Here is a 21,700-nt window from a genome sequence, read left to right on the forward strand (position 1 = left end):
TAGCCAGCGTCCGGGGCAAGGCAAGTATCCTCAACACCACCTAGCAATAGGCTGAACCGAAGGAGCAATAGCTCAACGACATGCCCAAGTGGCAGCTGTGGTGCCCCAGGAGCATGGAGCATGGCAGAAAGTGGGACGGGGAATTGGTCGGGAGAGGGTATGTTTCTAAAGCCTATGCGGAGGGTGCCCTAGCAACAGGCCATCACCCAAATCTCAGTCCGTCCATGCAAACATCGGGAGATTTTCTGTGTGAGGGGGAGGGCACACGAGGAAGCTGGATAGCTCAGTTGGTTAGAGCGTGGGGCTGATAACACCAAGGTTGCAGGTTCGAGCCCCGTATGTGACAGCTGCATATTCCTGCATTGCAGGAGACTGGACTAGATGATTCTCAGGGTCCCTCCAACTCTATGATTACGACTTTCTCTTTTTTTCCCTTTTGAAATTTTGCGCCCCACAGAATTTTGCGCCCAGGGCAACCGCCCCTATGGCTCGGCTACACCACATGATTGTGTGTGTGTGTGTTACAAAGCCAACCATGGGTTTCTTCCTAGACCTTCAATCAACAATGAGCTATTATTAACACTGGTAAATCTAAAACTTCAGTGGTGGGGTAGAATGCAGGTTTGCAGAGATACCCGACCACATATTCTAAAGTAAAGGTTGTGATCCTCTAACTGCTGTAGGACTCCAATTCCCATCAGTGCCTGGCAGTCAAGGATTATGGGACCTGGACTCCAACTACATCTGGAAGGTCCCCGGTTCCCCATGCCTCATCGAAACTCATCGGCCTTCCAGAACCTGGTGCCATCCAGATCTTTTGGACTTCAATTCCCATTAGCCCCAACCACCATGGCCAATGGTCAAGGGTGATGAGAGTTTAGTTCAAAACATCTGGTGGGCACCAGGCTAAGGACAGCAGAGATTATAACAGCATGGATTTGATTAAGATCGGGGCAGTTAGGACCCCTGTTATGTTCCATTCACAGGTCCCAATCTGGAGAATTTTGCGTCGGGTGTGGAAAAGAGGAGACCAAGAGGAGATATGAGAGCCATCTTCAAAGATCTCAAGGGCTGTCACATGGCAGAGGGAACAAACTTGCTTTTTCTGAAGGGAAGGACTCAAACCAATGGCTTCAAGTTACAAGAAAAGAACTTTCTGACAGCAAGAGCTTTACAACAGGCATGGCCAAACTTGGCCCTCCAACCGTTTTGAGACTACAACTCCTATCATCCCTAGCTAACAGGACCAGTGGTCAGGGATGAGGGGAATTGTAGTCTTGAAATATCTGGAGGGCCAAGTTTGGCCATGCCTGCTTTACAAGAACTATAAAGGAGGAGCTTGACAGCGTTTGTTTGTACAAAAAAAAAATGATTTATAGTTTTACATTCTGTTTATAAATTGAAAACAATACAATATACCAAAGGCTGTATTTCAATAAATAAAAATGTCATTATGCTTGGCAAAGTGGGGGGGGGGGGGGAGGGAGAGAGAGAGAGAAAAGTTAAATAGCCTCCAGTTATTTGCTGGAGGTGGGGGGAGGGGAAGAGACTTCATGTTGTAGCTGAAACAAATATGAAAGATCCTTTTTTCTTAAAAAATAATAATATGGGAGTGGGGAGAGGATATGGAGATTACATTCCACAAACGTTTCATTGACTGTAAACATAATCCTGGCTTTAGCACAATTTTTAATGAAAAAATATTTTAGTACAGACAGAGATGGAAGCAAATTTGGCTTTGAAGAAAGCAGTTGGATATTTTAAAAAATATAAATATTTCCCCCCTGCTTTTAGCAAATTGCGGCTCTATGGGGATTGGCTACCTAGAACTATCACCATTTTCTTTTGCAGGTGGAAAGTGAATTGAACCAGTTTTGATAGGTAAGTTCTTGCCAGTTTTAACCCCATGAGAATATCCAGTCTAACTTGTATCCTTGCCCCCCTCCCCATTATGAAATTATGCCAATATTTAGGCTCTCTTTCCTACAGTGCTTGGAGTGAACTGTTTTGATTTTATAATGTTCACTGAATTGGTTCCAAAATCTCTGAACCTGAAAGCCATTCCTATAACTAACAGGTGAACTAAAATCAAGTTTGTTTTGGGGTAGAGCTTTGAATGATTTCTAGTTCATTCTCTTTTTTATTTTTATTTTTATTTATTTTTATATTTTAGACTCTTTGGGCCTTTAAGTTTATAGAACATGATATTTGGGGGAAAATAAATGAAACAATTCTCATTCCACTCTCTGTGTGTGCATTGACATTTTCTTAGTCTTAAGTATATTAGCGCCTAGGGCTTGCCGATCGAAAGGTCGGCGGTTCGAATCCCTGCGGCGGGGTGCGCTCCCGCTGCTCGGTCCCAGCGCCTGCCAACCTAGCAGTTCGAAAGCACCTCCGGGTGCAAGTAGATAAATAGGGACCGCTTACCAGCGGGAAGGTAAACGGCGTTTCCGTGTGCGGCTCTGGCTCTGGCCAGAGCAGCGATGTCACGCTGGCCACGTGACCCGGAAGTGTCTCCGGACAGCGCTGGCCCCTGGCCTCTTAAGTGAGATGGGCGCACAACCCCAGAGTCTGTCAAGACTGGCCCGTACGGGCAGGGGTACCTTTACCTTTACCTTTAAGTATATTCTATACTCCAGCACCGCAGCTTGTAACATTCTGAATCGGTTTATTTTGGTGTTGTTGTTGTTGTTGTTGAGGATTTGGACAGACTTGAATTGATCTGTGAACTGAACTAGTTTGTCTTGTAAAGGGAATAACCCGAACTGAAATTACTTCCTTTTTAGACATATAGAACTAGAACTAGTCCCTTAAATAAAAAGAACTCTCCAAGCGCTGCTTTCTTGCCTGTTTGGCCAGTTAATCATTCCTTCTCTCAGGTCCTTGCCTGCAGTAGATCTCTGTGCAGCTCAAAACCTTGCTACACTAACTAGGATTGCCAAAAAAACCCCAAAAACCTAAAGATGGCAATGCTCCTGTGCCTTGAGCCTCTGCAGGACAAGGCAGAAATACAACAGATAACGCTCTCCCGTCACTGAACCTCCAAACCAGCAACACCACCACCTGTTTATTCCCTGTCTTCCATCAATACTGCTTAAGGCACAGAAGCCTTGCTGGATGAGAGGGGGGAAGAATGGCAAAACCTGACCTCTTACTAACACAACTAGATCTGACGTAAGGTCCATGTCACCCATGAGCCTATCTTTGGAACGAAAAACACACAAGCACCTCTCTTGTGAAATCCCTGATGAAGAGACGCCGATTCAAATGGGACCCTGACCTTCCAGTCGTGTTTCAGAGCTGGGGGGGTTCTTTCCCTAACTTTGCCTCACACAACCTGCCATCGTTGTTAAGATTTGGTCCCTGGACATGTCCGTTTGAAGTCCATCTCCTGCCAGGGATGTTCTCACCAAGAGGAAAGTGCTGGTGATTCCTTCAAAGAAGCCAACTTCTCCCTCCAAACTCCACGCCCTCCATTCGCCTGTTCCGGGGACCCTGATCAGCACTTTGGAGGAAGAGACACATCGAGGATAGGCTGATGCTGCCAGCGCCCCTTTCGTCACATCACCGGAGGCCTCCCCATGGCGTCTTGGTGCTGCGGTTGGTGGTACCAAGGTCCAAAACTGTTGATGTAGCTGCTGGGAGGCAGGGGAGGGCCTTTGCAGGCCATGGGGATGTCCCAGAGTGGGGGGATGTTGGGGGAGCAAGGGGACAAGGATGAGGAACTGTGGAGGTGGTCATCTTGGATGCTGGAGCCCTGCTTCATAATCTTTTTGAACTTGGAACGCTTGTTCTGGAACCAGATCTTCACCTGCGATAACAGAGAGGGAAAGGTGTAAACAGAGCATGCAGAGAAGCAGCCTAAATTTATTTCGGTCAATAACCAGTTGAGAGAAGTGAAACAAAGCTAGGAGAAAGAAAGGAAAAAAGTCATCAAGCAAGTTCTTCCTTTCTTGAACGCCCTTGCTGAATATATATATATTTTTCTCATCTTAAAGGTCTTCCCCCACTTTGAATTTATGAATAGTGTTAGGTTCAAGAACTGTAGTGCGGTCGAATATTGAATATGCAAGTCAACACTTGCCCCAATTGTCTTAAAGTTCTCCAGCAGCACTCAAGTTGAAACTCAAATGTGAAATCATTGGAAAAATTCTAAAGAGTCAAAATTTGGATGCAGAACTTCTGCCAGGTATTGAATTGTCTTGACATTCCTTTCCCTTTCCAGTCTGTGTTGAAGTTGCCATATATGGACTCAGCCAGATACTCAGACTTGGAGTAACATTCATGCAGGAAGGAAGCCCATTACTGGTCCTACCTGTGCCCTGACTCTGCTTAAGGCATCTGATCCTATGCTCCTACGCAGTGTGGGGATGCCTATGTCAAACCACTTGTGCATAATATTCTTGAATGGCACTGTCCTGGTACTATTTCCACCAAGGGCAAAATCGTGGTGGTATTGCTGGTAGGATTCAACTAGCCCATCACATCAAGACAAAGACTTCTACTTGTGGGCTGGGACTTTCTCTCACACATGCCCTTAGCCCTCCAAAAGAGTGATTCTGTTTTAAAATGAAGGTAAAGGGACCCCTGACAGTTAAGTCCAGTCGCAAACAACTCTGGGGTTGTGGCGCTCATCTCGCTTTACTGGCCGAGCGAGCCAATGTTTGTCTGCAGGCACTTTTTCCGGGTTATGTGGCCAGCATGACTAAGCCACTTCTGGCGAAGCCAGAGCAGTGCACGGAAGCACCATTTACCTTCCCGCCGGAGCGGTACCTATTTATCTACTTGCACTAGTGTGCTTTCGAACAGCTAGGTTAGCAGGAGCTGGGACTGAGCAACGGGAGCTCACCCCATCGCGGGGATTCGAACCGCTGACCTTCCGATCGGCAAGCCTGGGCTCGGTGGTTGAGTTGGAGGGTAGGCATGGACACTCAAAGCAGCAGTTCAGTAATGTGTGGCGGGGACTGTGCCAATAAAGGAACTGCGTCTAGAGAAGGATACCCTAGAATTCATTGCAGCCTGGTACCTATTGGATCGTGTGGCATGGCCTCTGAGGCCAGAAATTTCCAAACACTTTAAGTCAACCTGTGATAAGCCAGTGAATGGAACCCTCAAGGCAAGGGGCTGGGGTTGCCTTGCCTCTTGGTGCCTTCCAATGCCATAATCCTCTTTCCATCTGCCTTAATTTCCTAGTCTGTAAAATGGGAATAATCGTGCCCTATCTCCTAGGGCTATTGCAAGGATTAAAGATCAGGGCTTGTGAAGCATGCTGCATATTTTGGCAACCTCCAGCAGCTACTTGCCCCTACTTGCCTTTTTAATACGCTCTGTTGCTGCCTGACCCCAGCTAACTTTTTCAAGAAGTTCTCCTCCCCCACCTTTTCTTCCTTCTTCTCCACCCCCCCCCCAAAAAAAAAGCTGGTTGCACAATGGCATTTGTGGAAAGATCAGAGAGGGCAAAGTGTAAACATTGGTCTTCAGGGCATTTTGAGGAGGTGGAAAACTACTGGAGGGAGAAGCAGTAGAAAAATATGTGATTTATCCCTCCAGAGTCTTCCCTTCTTATGTGCTACATTATCCCCGTCTCATCATGTTGAAAACTTAGGAGTGTAGTGTAGCAGGGGGAGCAGACGGAGTGTCATATATTACTGGGTAATAGTTTAAAATACAGAAGGAGAGAAACAGTGGGGGGGGAGAGAATCTAGTGTCAAGCACCTGTAACTTTGTGGGGAAATTTTTTGCATGCAAAAGAAGATTCACTGGAGGCTAATCTTCCTAGTAACCAGTTCTTCATAAGTGAAAAGTAGCCAGAAGGATTGGGACTGTGATTCCACTATTATTAATAATATGTATTTTTAATTTATTACCTGCCCTCAATGCCAAGGTCCCAGGGCAGCTTACAACAATTCAAAATGCACTGCTAATACCCTGCCAGCAACGTACACCTCCCTTTTGCCCCAGCTGGGGCCACGAGGTGGTAGAAAATATGTAGACTTATTGTACACCTTCCATTTGGTGAGCTTTTAAAATAGGTGCCGGGGCTAAAGGCCAGGTTGAAGCTAATGGGTCATAGCTCAATGTTTGAGCATGCATGCTGCACGCAGGAGGTCTGAAATCCAGGTCACACTCATATCTTACACTTAAAGCACTCTTATAACACTTCAGCTGTCATGGCTTCCCCCAAAGAATCCTGGGAACCGTAGTTTGCTAAGAGTTCTGGGAACTGTAGCTCTGTGACCAGTGGCGTAGGAAGGGGTGTGTGGTGGGTGCGGGCCCCGCCCCAGGTGTCATCACTGAGTGGGGGTGACAAAATGGCAAAAAATATGTGTTTTTGAAAAATAACTCCTGCATCCAACGCACACACACCCCTGCGCCAATGCAGGAACACTTTCCCCTCGAGCGATTTCCAGAAACCAGAAGCATTATGCCTCCAACTTTGCAGGCAGAGCACAGTCTTTATGGCTAGTAGCCTTCGACAGCCCCCTCCTCCATGAACCTGTAGCTAGGTGAGGAGGGGGGCACTGGGCATCACACCACGGGGCCTGCAGTGTGCCTGAGCCACGCGTCTCTCCTGAGACCCCAGGCACCCAAGTGGCTAGCTAGGCCGCTGTATGTGACAAGTCTCTTAACTACTCTCTGCAACCTTTGCAAATTATGGCCTCCCAAGATTCCTTGGGGACGCGGGTGGCGCTGTGGGTTAAACCACAGAGCCTAGGACTTGCTGATCAGAAGGTCGGTGGTTTGAATCCCCGCAATGGGGTGAGCTCCCGTTGCTCAGTCCCAGCTCCTGCCAACCTGGCAGTTTGCAAGCACGTCAAAGTGCAAGTGGATAAAGGGAAAGGTAAACAGCGTTTCTGCTCTGGTTCACCAGAAGTGGCTTAGTCATGCTGGCCACATGACCCGGAAGCTGTATGCCGGGTGCCTTGGCAGTAAAGTGAGATGAGCGCCGCAACCCCAGAGTTGGCCACGACGGGACCTAATGGTCAGGGGTCCCTTTACCTTTAGGATTCTTGGGGAGAAGCCAATGTGGTATAAGGTATAGTATGGATGCAACCTAGATCTCAGGGATCTCCAGATCAAAGAATCTCAGGTAGCAGGAGATGTGAAAACCCCCTTTTCGCTTGAGACTCTGGAGAGCTTCTGCCAACAAGGGTAGACAATGCTGGCATAAGGAAGTTTTGTCTGCTCCAGCTGCACCATCAGCCTTTATTATTGAACATACACAGAGAGAGAGCCTGGGACAGATTATTTTCTCCTGAGAAAGGGTGGCTTAGAAGAGGGATCCTTGCTCATGGTGTGAAGAACTCATCCCACTTTCATCCCCGGAAAAACAGGTCCTGCAGGTTGTTGCTTTGTCTCCAAAACCTGCCAAACCTGTTTGTCCAGAAGGGAGGTTGGGAGAAAATAAATGTGCGCCCCACAAGAAGCGAAGACTCCCTGAAACCACCTCAAGCTCTCTTTTAAAAGAAAAATATATATATTGTCCACCATGGACTACCCATGAGGAAGTGGATTTAGGCGACAAGGCTCAATTTTTAAAAACAACATTATATTCATACTAAGTTCTCTCTCTCTTTCTCTCTCTCTCTATTAAAGGGAGGGAGGGGCTAAACTTGCCCCAATGCTGTGAAAAATATTGGAAACCGTAGTTTACAGAAAGTCACATACTTTAAATGCATGGTGTGTATGAAAACTGTAGCATAAATGCATCACAGCTGCTGAACCCCACAGACTTGTTCAAGGCCTAAAACTAAACCTCTTTGGTTCTGATGAAGTTTAAGAGATGAGTATAGGCTCATATTTGGTGCACCTGGGAAGACAATTTATTTGTATAATAAGTTTATACCCCAACATTTTTGAGAGGGGGAGAAACCCTTTCCAAAGAAGCTCACGAGAATGTAAAACAAAACTCAATTGATCATATAAAACTTTTTTTAAAAAGAGGGTAAAACAGGTTATTATTATTATTAATAATAATAATAATAATAATAATTTAATAAATAATAATAATAATAATAATAATAATAATAATAATAATAACAACAACAACAACAATAGGAGCCACACTTTACGACCAGCACATACAACACAAAAATAAAACACTGAACAGAACAAAATGAGTTTTTGAAGCCTACTCAGATACAAGCCGATACAGACAATATCCTAGGTTACTTATTTTGGCTGAACTTCACACTACACAGTGTCTAAGTGTGCAAGCTGAGGATGCTTGTGGTGTCCAAAGTATAGAGGAACTTTTTGCACACCCAGAGGAGGAGAACTATCTAAAATCCTTGTTTCCACAAGTGCCTCACACTGAGGCAAGAGTCCTAACTTTTGCTGTTACTCTTTCATTCCACTGCGGAACCAGAATTTGTTGCAGAATACCAACTCCTCCCCTGCCCGAAAGCCAAAAATTCCATGGGCTAATCTATTCTAATTTTAATCTGTTTTAGCATGTTAACTTTTGTACGTTTTAAAGCGCTGTTGTAATTTATTTTTTCTTGATTTCATTGCTTTATCTTTTCATAAACTGCTCTTAGGTTTCTACAAGCGAGCGGTGTGTCAATTTTATGACATAATACGAGTCCTCTTAACCTCAGGATCGTGGGTTTGAGCCCCATGTTGGGCGAAAAGATTCCTGCACTGCAGGGGGTTGGAATAAATGACCCTTATGGCCCCTTCCAGCTCTTATGATTCTGTGAAATACACATATAGCACCTTTATCTGCCAAGCAGCCAATTGGGGGAGCTATTCAGTTTGGAATATTCCATGTGCTTCAGCCCATAGCTCCTCGGAAAGAGACCAAAACAAACTGCTGCCTTTTTTTCCTATTCACGTTTGGTTTACCTGCTAATTCTGATATTGCACAGAGGAAGAACCCCATTTTATAACGCTTCACAGCCCTACAACACAATTCCCTGCCCTCACCCACCCCACAAGTTCTCAGCGTGCAGATTTGGCAGGTTCTTACTTGACTCTCTCCTTCTCTGCCTAAATAAAAATAAATCTTTTTTATGCCTCTGGCTCTGGGCTCACCCCTGACATCTGTCTGTCTCGAGCGATCTCCTTAAGCTGCTCAACCACCTGTGAGGAAAGGCTTCTGGGTGAGTGGAACAAATTTTCGATGGTGCCAATTCCCCTAAAATCCCCCAAACTGTGGGCAAAACCCAGGGGGCGAGACTCCAGCCTGAGTCCCGTGGAAACAGACATCACCGGACCGTGCCTTTGGATTTGGCGCACCAAAAGGGGAGTTCATAAGCTTTACCAGTTGAATATACATGGTTGTTGTCATCCTGGCAGGGATCCCGTGCTTCTTAAATACTGGGGGCACAGCCAGAAATTCAACAGGTGAAGCATTTCTAGCCACAGGGGGAAACCTTGTACTTCATTTCCACTCAACCCCATTCCCACAATCCTCCTGTATGTTCCTGAGCTTTCTCCATTAGTGTCTTACCTAAGGAAGAGTGCAACACCTTCCGGGCAGAGAACACCTCACTCTGCTCGGCACCTGCCACAGTCACTCACACCTGCGCAATAAAATGTCACCACTGGCGCAAAGTGTCGCTGCCCAGGATTCCAGCCTCTCCCTTCCCTTCCCTCGCTCCCTTGCTTTCCACCACCTCCCTGAAACTGTCCATCAGCATTCCACAGCCACTGAGCGTGCTCAGTGCGCGCTCGGCTGCTATTGGGTCCCACACTACGCAATGCACCCTCCCCTAAATGCATTTCTTGTACTTCCGCAAACCTCTCAAGCCTGCTGTCACCTCTTTCTTGTCTGTAGGCTGCGCAGTTGTGGCTACAAAAGGAATGACACACACAGCCATAAGCTCAGAAATGGAGGGAATGGGAAACGACGGTAACATTTCAATCCAATTTCAATTATCAGAAAAATTATTGCATTTTCTACTAGAATGTCAAAGTGCAAGTAGATAAATAGGTACCACTCCGGCGGGAAGGTAAACGACATTTCCGTGTGCTGCTCTGGTTCGCCAGAAGTGGCTTAGTCATGCTGGCCAAATGACCCAGAAGCTGTATGCCAGCTCCCTCGGCCAATAAAGCGAGATGAGCGCCGCAACCCCAGAGTCGGTCACGACTGGACCTAATGGTCAGGGGTACCTTTACCTTTACCTTACTACCATTACTACATAGCTACTAAAGAGAGACTGGACTATCACAACTAGTGTGATGTAGTCAATGCCGGATTTACGGATAAGCTAAATAAGCTATAGCTTAGGGCCCCACTCTCTTGAGGGGCTCAGAAAATTTAAAGGAAAAAAAACCTGGATGTACATTTCCCAAATATAAGATAAAAAAAACAAATAAAAAAACCTACATACAGCAACAGTGTTTTGTGTTGTGTAGGCTCCTGTGATGTAAGTAATGGGCCCCGCCTGCTAGCCTGCTCCCTAAAATATCACTGGTTTGCTCATTTCTATATACAATGGTACCTTGTTTCTCAAACTTGGGCTTCTTAATTGTATTTCACTATTAATATATTTCTTCTTAATTGTATTTCAGTTCATCAATTACTTTGATAAAATACATATATTGTCATGTGCCAATGGCTTTAGATACCTATCAGGTCCATAAATTACCAGATAGCATATATTCAACACAAAAAACAGCGACAATATGTTGTTGACAAAGGGCAGCTGGACATATAAAGGGCCCCGTTACCTTCAGTAGCTTGGGGCCTCATCAAACCAAATCTGCCCCTGGATGTAGTAATTAAGAGCAGGGGTTGCGGGGGTATCTTACCTCTCTGTGATCTCTAATTCTTGTTTTCTTTCTGTTAATTCTATCTAGTGCTATTTTTCTAGAAAAAGAGGTGCCAGAACTCACCATGAACACCTCCCTTGTTCTCTGAGAGGTGCTGGAACTGAGTTCTGGTGAGTTCAGGCTGAAAAAAATGCCCTGGTTCTATTTATATTTATGCTCTGCTTTTTGAGGTTCCCCATCTTGGATTAATGAAGATGCAGGAAGGTGATGGGCGGAAAGTGAAGGGCCCTGCGTGAGGGGCAGGGCAGAGAGGATATTTCAGGGGGGGAGACTGGGGAAAGGGGGGGGAGGAGCTCCCAAGCGACAGCTGGGAGATTTCACTCTTCTGTGCATGGAATAAGGGTTAAGATATAATTGTGATATAAGGCCTTGCATTCCTTTCCTTTCCTCTTTATTTTCTTCCTTTTCTTTGGAAAAAGAAGGAAAGCTGTCCGTAGACAAACGCCAGCTCCCTTGGCCTGAAAGCAAGATGAGCGCCACAACCCCATAGCCGCCTTTGACTGGACTTGACCGTCCAGGGGTCTTTACCTTTATTCTTTCTTTTTTTTAACACAAGTATTAAAGTCCTCTTTTTCACCAGGCCACCCTACATGTAAGGTAAAGGGACCCCTGACCATTAGGTCCATCTCGCTCATCTCACTTTATTGGCCGAGGGAGCCAGCATACAGCTTCCGGGTCATGTGGCCAGCATGACTAAGCCGCTTCTGGCGAACCAGAGCAGCGCATGGAAACACCATTTACCTTCCGGCCAGAGCGGTACCTATTTATCTACTTGCACTTTGACGTGCTTTCGAACTGCTAGGGTGGCAGGAGCAGGGACCGAGCAACGGGAGCTCACCCAGTCACGGGGATTCGAACTGCCGACCTTCTGATCAGCAAGTCCTAGGCTCTGTGGTTTAAGCCACAGCGCCACCCACGTCCCTTACCCTACATGTAGATCACACCTAAAACTCCTAGAAACCTGGGGGTGGGGGAAGTTATGTTACAGATAAATGAACCAAAGGACATTTGCAACATCTCACCTGGGTTTGGGTCAAGCCCAGCTGCGCTGCTAGCTCGGCTCGCTCGGGTAACGCCAGGTACTGGGTTTGCTGGAAGCGCTGGTTGAGGGCCTGGAGCTGGAGACTCGAGTAGATCGTGCGTGGCTTGCGGATCTTCTTGCCTTTGCCGTTGATACGGATTTCGCCATTCTCAATGATGGTTGATTTCTCAAGGTCTTCGAAAGCAAACAGAAAGGCGAAAGGGAAAAGGAAGTAAGTAACTGGCCCAATTCCAGCGACTGCTAACATATAACCAGACAAGGATTTATCCAGGATTTGGATAAATGCATGCAACCACCAAGATGGGGTGTGTGGTGGGATCCTGTTAAATCTGTGGTTACATCTTTATAAAAACGAATTCCAAATATCGTTACATTTGTCCGTGGCAAGACTATGTTTTGCACAACTTGTTCATTTGTAGCAAGCTTATCCTTATTCTCCATCCAATCATTAAAGAGAGATACATTTTTATTTTTCCGGTTCATAAATACCGTATTAGATTAAGGTCTAGTTAACTACAATAACAAGCCCCTACCCCCCTTTTTTCATGTACACAACATCTTTTTTTCTGCTTAGTTTTCTGCATGGGTACTATTTCTTGTTTCTTCTTCTTTTTTGTGTCTTATCTTACTCTGTGAACTTGTAATTTTGTACTTTTTAAATTTTTCAATATTTTTTTAAAAAAATGAAATCTGTGTTTGTATCATCTTCTTCAACCCTTGCTTGAAATGGCACCAGGAAAGTTTTTTTCCCTTCCCAGTGAGGATTGTACAATCATAAGATTGCAAGATGTGTATACAATTGCAATATGAAGGGCGTATTTGGAAACCGGTGCCTTGTAGTAGCTACTCCATCTGTTGTTGTTTTTGTTTTTGTTGTTTTTGTTGTTGTTTTGCTCATTAGCATTTGATGCTGAAAACACTGCTATTCACACAAACTGAATTTTCAAATCAGCCAATTTGTGCATTTTTAATTTTATGTATGTATGTATGTATGTGCTTGAAATGTGGTGAATGCATCAGCACAGGAGCTGGAATCGATTTCCAAGAGGGTGGTATAGGAATCTTAATCTACCTCAGAGCCCCTGATGCCCTCAAGGACCTTGATAATGCCATCAAGCAGGATTTTGGGGTGTACACCCAGGGCTCCAGACAGCAGAATGACCAGGAGAGCCAGTTTTGAAGTGAACAAAGATATACGCACTAACTTCTAAAGAGAGTCTCTGCCCCCCCCATAATAGCATTGTTTGTTTGTTTTTCGTGGGTTTTTTGGTTTTTCAAAAGTTTACAAACATACAAATACCAGACACATAACTCACAAATAATCCAGAACAGCTATGAATTTGCCTCCTCTCCCCTCCTTTTGTGGTTTTTTCTTTAGCTTTAGGTTTTTTTATCTTGCATTTTCCACATAACTCTCTCTTTAAGTTATTCTTTTCTTTCTCTTAATAATCATTTTTTATTAAACTGCTGGTTTTAGGTTAACCCTGCTGATGCATAACTTTTCAAATGTACCACAAATTTCCCCCACTCTTTAATAACTCTTTCCCCCTCTTGGTTTCTCATTACACCTGTTAATTTTGCCATTTTGGCATAGTCCATTAATTTGATCGGCCACTCTTCCTCAGTTGGAATAATGTCTTCTTTCCACCTCTGGGCAAATATCGTTCTAGCTGCGGTTGTAGCATACATAAACAATTTCTTAAGATCCTTTGGAATCTCTGTATCTACCCCTCAATAGTAGCATGGAGTCTGGAGTCTAAAATTTCCTAGCTATACCACTGCATTTAGGTGAAGAAAGCACTCTGCACATGCTCAAAATCACTGTGTTCACATGTCAACCGGCAGGTGCAAAAACAAATCTGAAAATGCCCACTGTTCCAATTAGTCACAGTTCAGTTCCTAATTCCTAAATGGAGAGGTGACACAAAAATCTCAATTTTTGTGGTGGGTGGACAGGTTGTGGTGACTGCATGTGGCTCTCTGTGTACACTCAGGAACCCTCTAGTACTAACTCCTAGGGGCTGAGATATTAATTCACAAATCTGTAGGGTATGTCCTGGCTCAGAGTTGAGCCTCAACCACTAGCCCAGATCCCAGCAGACCATTATGAATCCAGATCCCCGGTTGTGATGTCATGTGATTGACAGGCAGACAGCCCTGCCCATCTGCCAAATTTAGCCACACCCTAGCACATGGCCTCCACTCCTCCGCTAAGGCAGGATTTACACCATGCAAACACTTACAGACCCTCCAAGTGTCCCTATTTTCCAGGGATGCTTCTGATTTAAAGAAGATATCCTGGTTTCTGATGTCCCACTTTTCTGTAGGATGTCCCTATTTTAATTGGAGAAATGTTGGAGGGTATGGAGTTATCTGACTCCCAAGCTGTCTGAAGGCAATCCTGTACAGGGAAGGGTTTTTTAATGTTTTATTATGTTTTTATATATGTTAGAAGCTGCTCAGAGTGGTTGGAGCAAGCCAGTGTAAATAGCAAGATTATCATTATGGAATGGGATGTCCCTGTTTTCATCGGAGAAATGTTGGAGGGTATGCGTTTAGTATGGGCAAAGCACCTCCGGGTGCAAGTAGATAAATAGGGACCGCTTACCAGCGGGAAGGTAAACGGCGTTTCCGTGTGCGACTCTGGCTCGCCAGAGCAGCGATGTCACGCTGGCCACGTGACCCGGAAGTGTCTCCGGACAGCGCTGGCCCCTGGCCTCTTAAGTGAGATGGGCGCACAACCCCAGAGTCTGTCAAGACTGGCCCGTACGGGCAGGGGTACCTTTACCTTTTAAGGGCAGGGCCAGATTTAGCTTTGATGAGGCCCTAGGCTGCAGAAGGTAATGGGGCCCTTTATATGTCCAGCTGTCCTTTGTCAACAACAAATTGTCGCTGTTTTTTGTGTTGAATATATGCTATATGGTAATTTATGGACCTAATAGGTATCTAAAGCCATTTGTGCATGTTGCCAGGCAACCAGTCCATGCAGAATGTAAAGGTAAAGGTAAAGGGACCCCTGACCATTAGGTCCAGTAGCAGAAGACTCTGGGGTTGCGGCGCTCATCTCGCTTTATTGGCCGAGGGAGCCGGCATACAGCTTCCGGGTCATGTGGCCAGCATGACTAAGCCGCTTCTGGCGAAGCAGAGCAGCACACAGAAATGCCATTTACCTTCCCACTGGAGTGCTTTCAAACTGCTAGGTTGGCAGGAGCAGGGACCGAGCAATGGGAGCTCACCCTGTCGTGAGGATTCGAACCGCCGACCTTCTGATCAGCAAGCCCTAGGCTCTGTGGTTTAACCCACAGTGCCACCCGTGTCCCTTATGCAGAATGTAGGCACCCTATATATAGAAAGGAGCAAACCAGTGATATTTTAAGGGAGCATTCTAGCAGGCGGGGCCCATTACTTACATCATAAGGTAAAGGTAAAGGTACCCCTGCCCGTACGGGCCAGTCTTGACAGACTCTGGGGTTGTGCGCCCATCTCACTTAAGAGGCCAGGGGCCAGCGCTGTCCGGAGACACTTCCGGGTCACGTGGCCAGCGTGACATCGCTGCTCTGGCGAGCCAGAGCCGCACACGGAAACGCCGTTTACCTTCCCTCTGGTAAGCGGTCCCTATTTATCTACTTGCACCTGGAGGTGCTTTCGAACTGCTAGGTTGGCAGGTGCTGGGACCGAGCAGCGGGAGCGCACCCCGCCGCAGGGATTCGAACCGCCGACCTTTCGATCGGCAAGCCCTAGGCGCTGAGGCTTTAACCCACAGCGCCACCTGCGTCCCATCATAGGACTTACATCATAGGAGCCTACAAAATACAAAACATTGTTGCTGTATGTAGGTTTTCTTTGATTTGTTTTATATCTTATATTTTGGAAATGTACATCCAGGCTTTTTTTTTTCCCCTCTAAATTTTTTGGGGGCCCTAAGAGAGTGGGGCCCTAAGCTATAGCTTGTTTAGCTTATATGTATGGTAAATCTGGCACTGGCTAAGGGGGTAGGAAAATGGCTACAGACATTTTTTAAGACCCCAAAATGACCATGTGGATCAACTGGGCGTCAGGGACCGGGCATTCTTGCACATCCCTTCCTGACTACCTCCCTTGGAAAGTGTAGCTGTCATCTGTCTTTTGAAGGCTCCTTCAAACACGCAAGTCATCACTTGGTAGTGCATCAAGCAATGGGCAAGAATATCTGAACAGGGCTGAGATTCTGGTAACACAAGCATACAAAGGCAGTCAGGCATACAGAGAATGGCTGCCTCCTCACTACACATTTAAAGCCCTGCTATGTCATCACTTCTAGAAGCTATGGAGAATCTTGAAAACTGTATAATTTTCACAGTGCCACATTCCTTCTTCCCAGTGATCTTTGTGATTCAGGGGAAAGCAGCCCAGTCGTCTGTGTGCTACTGGATTCCCATTGCAGTGAACAACAATATTGTAGAGGAAATAATCAGGGCTTGCATGTTATCACAGAATCTCCATGTTAGGGTTGGCAAATTTCAAAAAGTGAAAATCCAGAAACAAAAGGGTTTTTTTTTAAAAAAACAACAACAACAACAACCCTGTTTTTGAGCCAAAAACTACATTTCCGATGTTGGTTGCCATACGTCTGGTTTTCCCCGGACATTCCAGCGATTCCCACCCAGACACTGTTAAAAAGGTAAAGGTAAAGGTACCCCTGCCCGTACGGGCCAGTCTTGACAGACTCTGGGGTTGTGCGCCCATCTCACTTAAGAGGCCAGGGGCCAGCGCTGTCCGGAGACACTTCCGGGTCACGTGGCCAGCGTGACATCGCTGCTCTGGCCAGAGCCAGAGCCAGAGCCGCACACGGAAACGCCGTTTACCTTCCCGCTGGTAAGCGGTCCCTATTTATCTACTTGCTTTCGAACTGCTAGGTTGGCAGGCGCTGGGACCGAGCAGCGGGAGCGCACCCCGCCGCAGGGATTCGAACCGCCGACCTTTCGATCGGCAAGCCCTAGGCGCTGAGGCTTTAACCCACAGCGCCACCTGCGTCCCCAGACACTGTTATTGAAGGACAAATCTCCACTACGTCCGGGAAATTCCAGGCGTAAGGCCACCCTACTCCAAGTGTCCCTATTTTCCAGGGGCAGTCCCGGATTTACAGAAGCCGTCCTGGTTTCTGATTGGATCCCGGAATGTCCTGCTTTTCCTTAGGGCATCCCTATTTTCCTCAGAGAAATATGGCATCAACGTTGAGTGAGTTTTCTGCACTCCCACAGAACTACATCTCCCAAGACCCCTTGAGAGACCCTCAACCATTAACCTGCTCTGCAGTGTCGATGTGATGATATACGGACCTTCAATGTGCTTCTTAAAAAGGTGCCCAAATCTACTTAAGGGACTCGGAACATTTAAACACTGTGCAAGGATTTAAGCCCTGCTAAAACACAAGTCTAATGGGCAGCTGGGAGAAGAGAGGAAGTGACAGAAGGGCACCTCCATTAAAATTTTACAGCAAAATAAATCTCCTTGCAGTGCGGCATAACGGTGTTTCTGAACTGAGCATGAGATAAAACCTCTTCAACAGATAGGAAGAGAAATTGTGGTAGAAAGGGTTGAAGGTACGAACTAACAGAGCAATCTAACCCCGACCTGAAATCAGGCTGGATTTAGGTTTGATGAGGCCCTAAGCTACTGAAGGTAATGGGACCCTTTATATGTCCAGCTGTCTTTTGTCAACAACAAATTGTCACTGTTTTTTTTTAGTTGAATATATGCTATATGGTAATTTATGGACCTCATAGGTACCTAAAGCCATTTGCACATGTTGTCATGCAACCAGTCCATGCAGAATATAGGCACCCTATATATAGAAAGGAGCAAACCAGTGATATTTTAGGGAGCAGGCTAGCAGGCGGGGCCCATTACTTACATCATAGGAGCCTACACAACACAAAACACTGTTGCTGTATGTAGGTTTTATTTTATTTGTTTTTTATCTTATATTTTGGAAATGTACATCCAGGTTTTTTTTCCTTTACATTTTTTTGGGGGGGGAGCCAAGAGAGTGGGGCCGTAAGCTATAGGGTGTTTAGCTTATACGTAAATCCGGCACTGCCTGAAATGTTGGATGTGGTAGAAGTGTCTCCCTGCCCAGCCCTGCCTGGCTCTGATGATGGGAGTTTTTCGCTGACTGTGGGGGAGCCCTGCCAGCAGCACCCCAGACTGCCCACCCAATGGTGGTTGGGCAGAGGCTACCGCTAGTAGCCATTGGTAGCCATCAGAACCTCCAGAATGGAGCATTTTGGGGGCTGCAGTCCCAGAGTAGGAACAGGATCCAGCCCATACCAGCACCTTCAGCTCTTCGGCTGAAACCGAGCAGAGTCCCCACAAAAGGCAATTTTCCAGGGAAACTTTGGCAACCCGTAGGCACCTCTCCCTTGCCTGACAATTCCGGTGTGGTAAAAGGGTTTGCTCAGAGCGATGGCAGGAAAGGTTGCCATGAATTGGCTTTGTGATGTCAGCACATGGCCAGATCTGATTGGCTACATGATAGTCCTGTGACTTCCTCACGGTGGCTAAGTCTCAATCACATGACCAGGAAAAAGGAGCTCCAGTTTAGGCAACAACTAGAAGGGATGATATGTTGAAACAGCTGCCAATCAGCCGGCAAACAACAGCAGAGGAGATGAGGGTGGGGGAGTTTGGAGGACATTTTGCAGGCCTATACAAAGCTCCACAGTCAAAATGTGTCCATTTGATGCAACCCTGTGAAATTCAAGTCCGTGCTGCAAAATTATATAATAATAAAACCATCTCTGACAGAAATAAAATCATTATAACACCAAAGGGCTCAGTGCCATGTTACATTAAATTCAAAGTGTTCAATGTCATCAGCGTTAAGAGTAAGGATAATACAATTTTTTTGATAAGCAATATTTTATTTTAATGATAAGCAATTTTCATTGAGTTTCTTTTAATGCATTGAGGGTGCATTAAAGGACTAGGGGAGGAAGGGTAATTTAACCCTTCCCTCCCTAGTCACAGCCCTGTGAAAATCACCCACCCTGCACAGCAATTACACTTAGACAAAAAGCCTCCATTTATGCCAAAACTTTCAACTTTAGAAATTCACATTTTCCACATCTCTCTCCTTTTTTACAGCAGTCTCATGGAGAACAGGCAATTAAAAAAAAAAATCATTTACCAACTACAAAACCTAAGGATTGTAATGCGTGGTTGATCAGCATCATTTTTCCTCCTCTGTCCTTTGGAGTTGCAAAGCCTATATTCTATTTTAACAAATCTGGTCATCTTTTTTCTAAATGGGAACAGAAAATCTAGCACACATTCTCAGTTCTTTCCAACCCGACATACTCTGCATAAAAATTCCAGACTTGATTGTATTATGCAAAAAAATTCCTCATTATATTCCTTGTTTTTTAAAAACCTGCTCCTTTCCCCCCAAGGAGGAGAGAGTAATTGAGGAGAAGAAAGCAGAGTCCCAAAAATGCAAACAATTTCAGGAAAGAGTCGCTGTCCAATCAGAGGCCTTGTTTTCCCTCATCTTGGCTTGAAACTGTGTCAGGGGAAGGAGGCGAGGGGGAGAGGTCCCTGGGCAGTGCGGCTTTTAATTCTCACCGGGGTGAATTTTAATTAAGAAGCTCAATTGATGTGCAAAGCAAAAGACAAGCTGTTAGGCTTAACGAAGAACACTCCCTAGGCGCCTCAATAAACCACATCCATGTGCTACTGTCGAAGCCACAATAGAGAAGACAAACACTTGCAGAAGACAGAAGTTTTGGCAAGTCAGAGAAAGATTCGGGGCAGGGGAATCACACAAAAAACGGCCGCTCCCTTTAACTATCAAGATGTGCATATACACAGTTAATTATTATTTCTTTACCTATATGCCACTTAGATGCCAAAGTGGCTTTACACATATATGCACAAACAGTGCTTTTTTAACAAAACCCAAAAAGTTTAGGGGGTACTCTCATTTTCCTACTCATATTGAAATACTGCCCCTCAATGAGGCCAAACTTAGATTCACAAAATGTTTACTGCACATACACCATACATTTAAAGTACATTGCCCTGTCCCAAAGAATTCCGAGAATTGTAGTTCAAGCCTCACCAAACTACAGTTCCCAGCACCCTTAGCAAATTCTACAGTTCCCAGAATTCTTTGGTGGCCGTGCTTTAAATGGATGGTGTGCAGATGGTTTTTGAATCAATAAAGCCACATGTTTTTATTGTGTTTTTCAACTAGCAAACAAACAAAATGACGAAGTAACACCCTGTAAGAAAGTAGCTGCTTCTTTTGGCAAAAAAAAAAAAAAAAAAAATGTTTACTCTCCGCTTTTAACATTTTTTCAAGTGTATTGCACAGAGGGGGTTGAGATGCCCTGTTGCCTAAGAACTGCTGTCATGGCACAAAGATGTTTGTGTTGCGCCAGAGGCTCAATACTGCCTCGATCACAAGCCTGGGGTGCATTGTCAGAAACACGGGGGATAGTCTAGGAGAGAGAAGTGGGATGGGACAAAATTCTGGAGAATTTGTGTTTACTATCGTTCCCTGAAGAGGATCTACCTGCAATATTGAAAGGGATCTTGGGACCCATTGCTATTGTCTCTCCAACTGCTGACTTCAGTGTGGATCCCATAGGATCTCATCTGGGGCACATAATTCCCCTGTTTGTTTGTTTGTTTGTTTGTTTGTTTGTTTGTTTAATTTAAAATCACAATACAGTGGTACCTCAGGTTAAGTACTTAATTCGTTCCGGAGGTCCGTTCTTAACCTGAAACTGTTCTTAATTTGAGGTACCACTTTAGCTAATGGGGCCTCCTGCTGCCGCCGTGCCACCAGAGCACGATTTATGTTCTCATCCTGAAGCAAAGTTCTTAATCCAAGGTACTATTTCTGGGTTAGCGGAGTCCATAACCTGAGGCGTCTGTAACCCGAGGTACCACTGTAGTGTCTTCTCACCTCCACACACACACAAACTTCCCCCATCTCTTTTCAATTTTATTCTGTCTATTTAGGCAGGAGAGCTTCTTCCCCCTTCCACCCCAGCCACCTTTAGTGCTTTAAAAATCAAATGTTGGAAGTTTAACTTCTCATCACAATGCTCCCTGCTGCACTCTCTCAAAACATCTTTGTGCGGCACCAAGTTAGAAGTTAAGCCCTGCTGTCTTCCCTCTCACGTTAAGAGTGCAAAGCACTACAGTGACACAGACCTCTGCTCAGAAACAAGTCTCATTGAGTTCCATGGGTCTCCCTCCCTAGTTAGCGGGTACAAAACGATAGCCTAAGTCTGTGGTCCTAAATCCAAAACTGGACAGGAGTTAAGACCTACTGAAATCTGCATACTCATGCCTAAGTAAATGTACATAGAATTGGGCTGGAAAACTGCCGTGGTTGCTGGTTAGACCATAAGATTTGGCACCTGTTATGGTTAAAAGCCACCAGGACACATAAATGTTGATGGTAAAAGCATATAAATAATACTGTTGGCAAATAATAAAATAATAATAATAATAATACTGTTGGCTTTTTATGTTATGCAAAGCATAGCCAAATGTTTGCCAATAAATCTTTCCTATCTTGGTAAGAGATCCATGTTAGTTGATCTTAAGAGGACATGATCCATTTTATTAACATGAATGATGCAGAGATAGAGTCAGCAGAAACAATATTAAAATCCACCAGGCAGAGAATTTAGTTTCATAAGATAAAACTCAAATCCACACCCAAATGCATATTATTTCTGGTTCCTATCTTGCTTTCACCACCATCATCCCAATAGCGTATCCAAATAAATGTGCCTAGGGTTACAATCTTACATACATCTACTTGGAAGTAAGTCCCCTCAAGTGCAATGGAGCTTACTCTCAGGTAAGTGGGTGCCTAAGAGT

The 21,700-nt window shown here is 45.3% G+C and overlaps 1 protein-coding gene across 1 annotated transcript in view; it reads right to left on the reverse strand.

Annotated features, from left to right (window-relative positions):
* Positions 1-3,031: 3,031 nt before the first annotated feature.
* Positions 3,032-21,700, reverse strand: part of DLX4 (distal-less homeobox 4) — a 33,277-nt gene continuing 14,608 nt past the window's right edge. Inside the window, exons 2-3 of the mRNA XM_079950027.1 lie at positions 11,802-11,995; positions 3,032-3,811 (exon numbers count right to left, since the gene is read on the reverse strand). Of these exons, the coding sequence (XP_079806153.1) occupies positions 3,560-3,811; positions 11,802-11,995 (446 nt within the window). The 3' untranslated portion in view covers positions 3,032-3,559. The remainder of the gene's footprint in view (positions 3,812-11,801; positions 11,996-21,700) is intronic.

Source organism: Podarcis cretensis (assembly GCF_951804945.1).
Source record: "Podarcis cretensis genome assembly, chromosome: 13".
Lineage (NCBI taxonomy): Eukaryota > Metazoa > Chordata > Lepidosauria > Squamata > Lacertidae > Podarcis > Podarcis cretensis.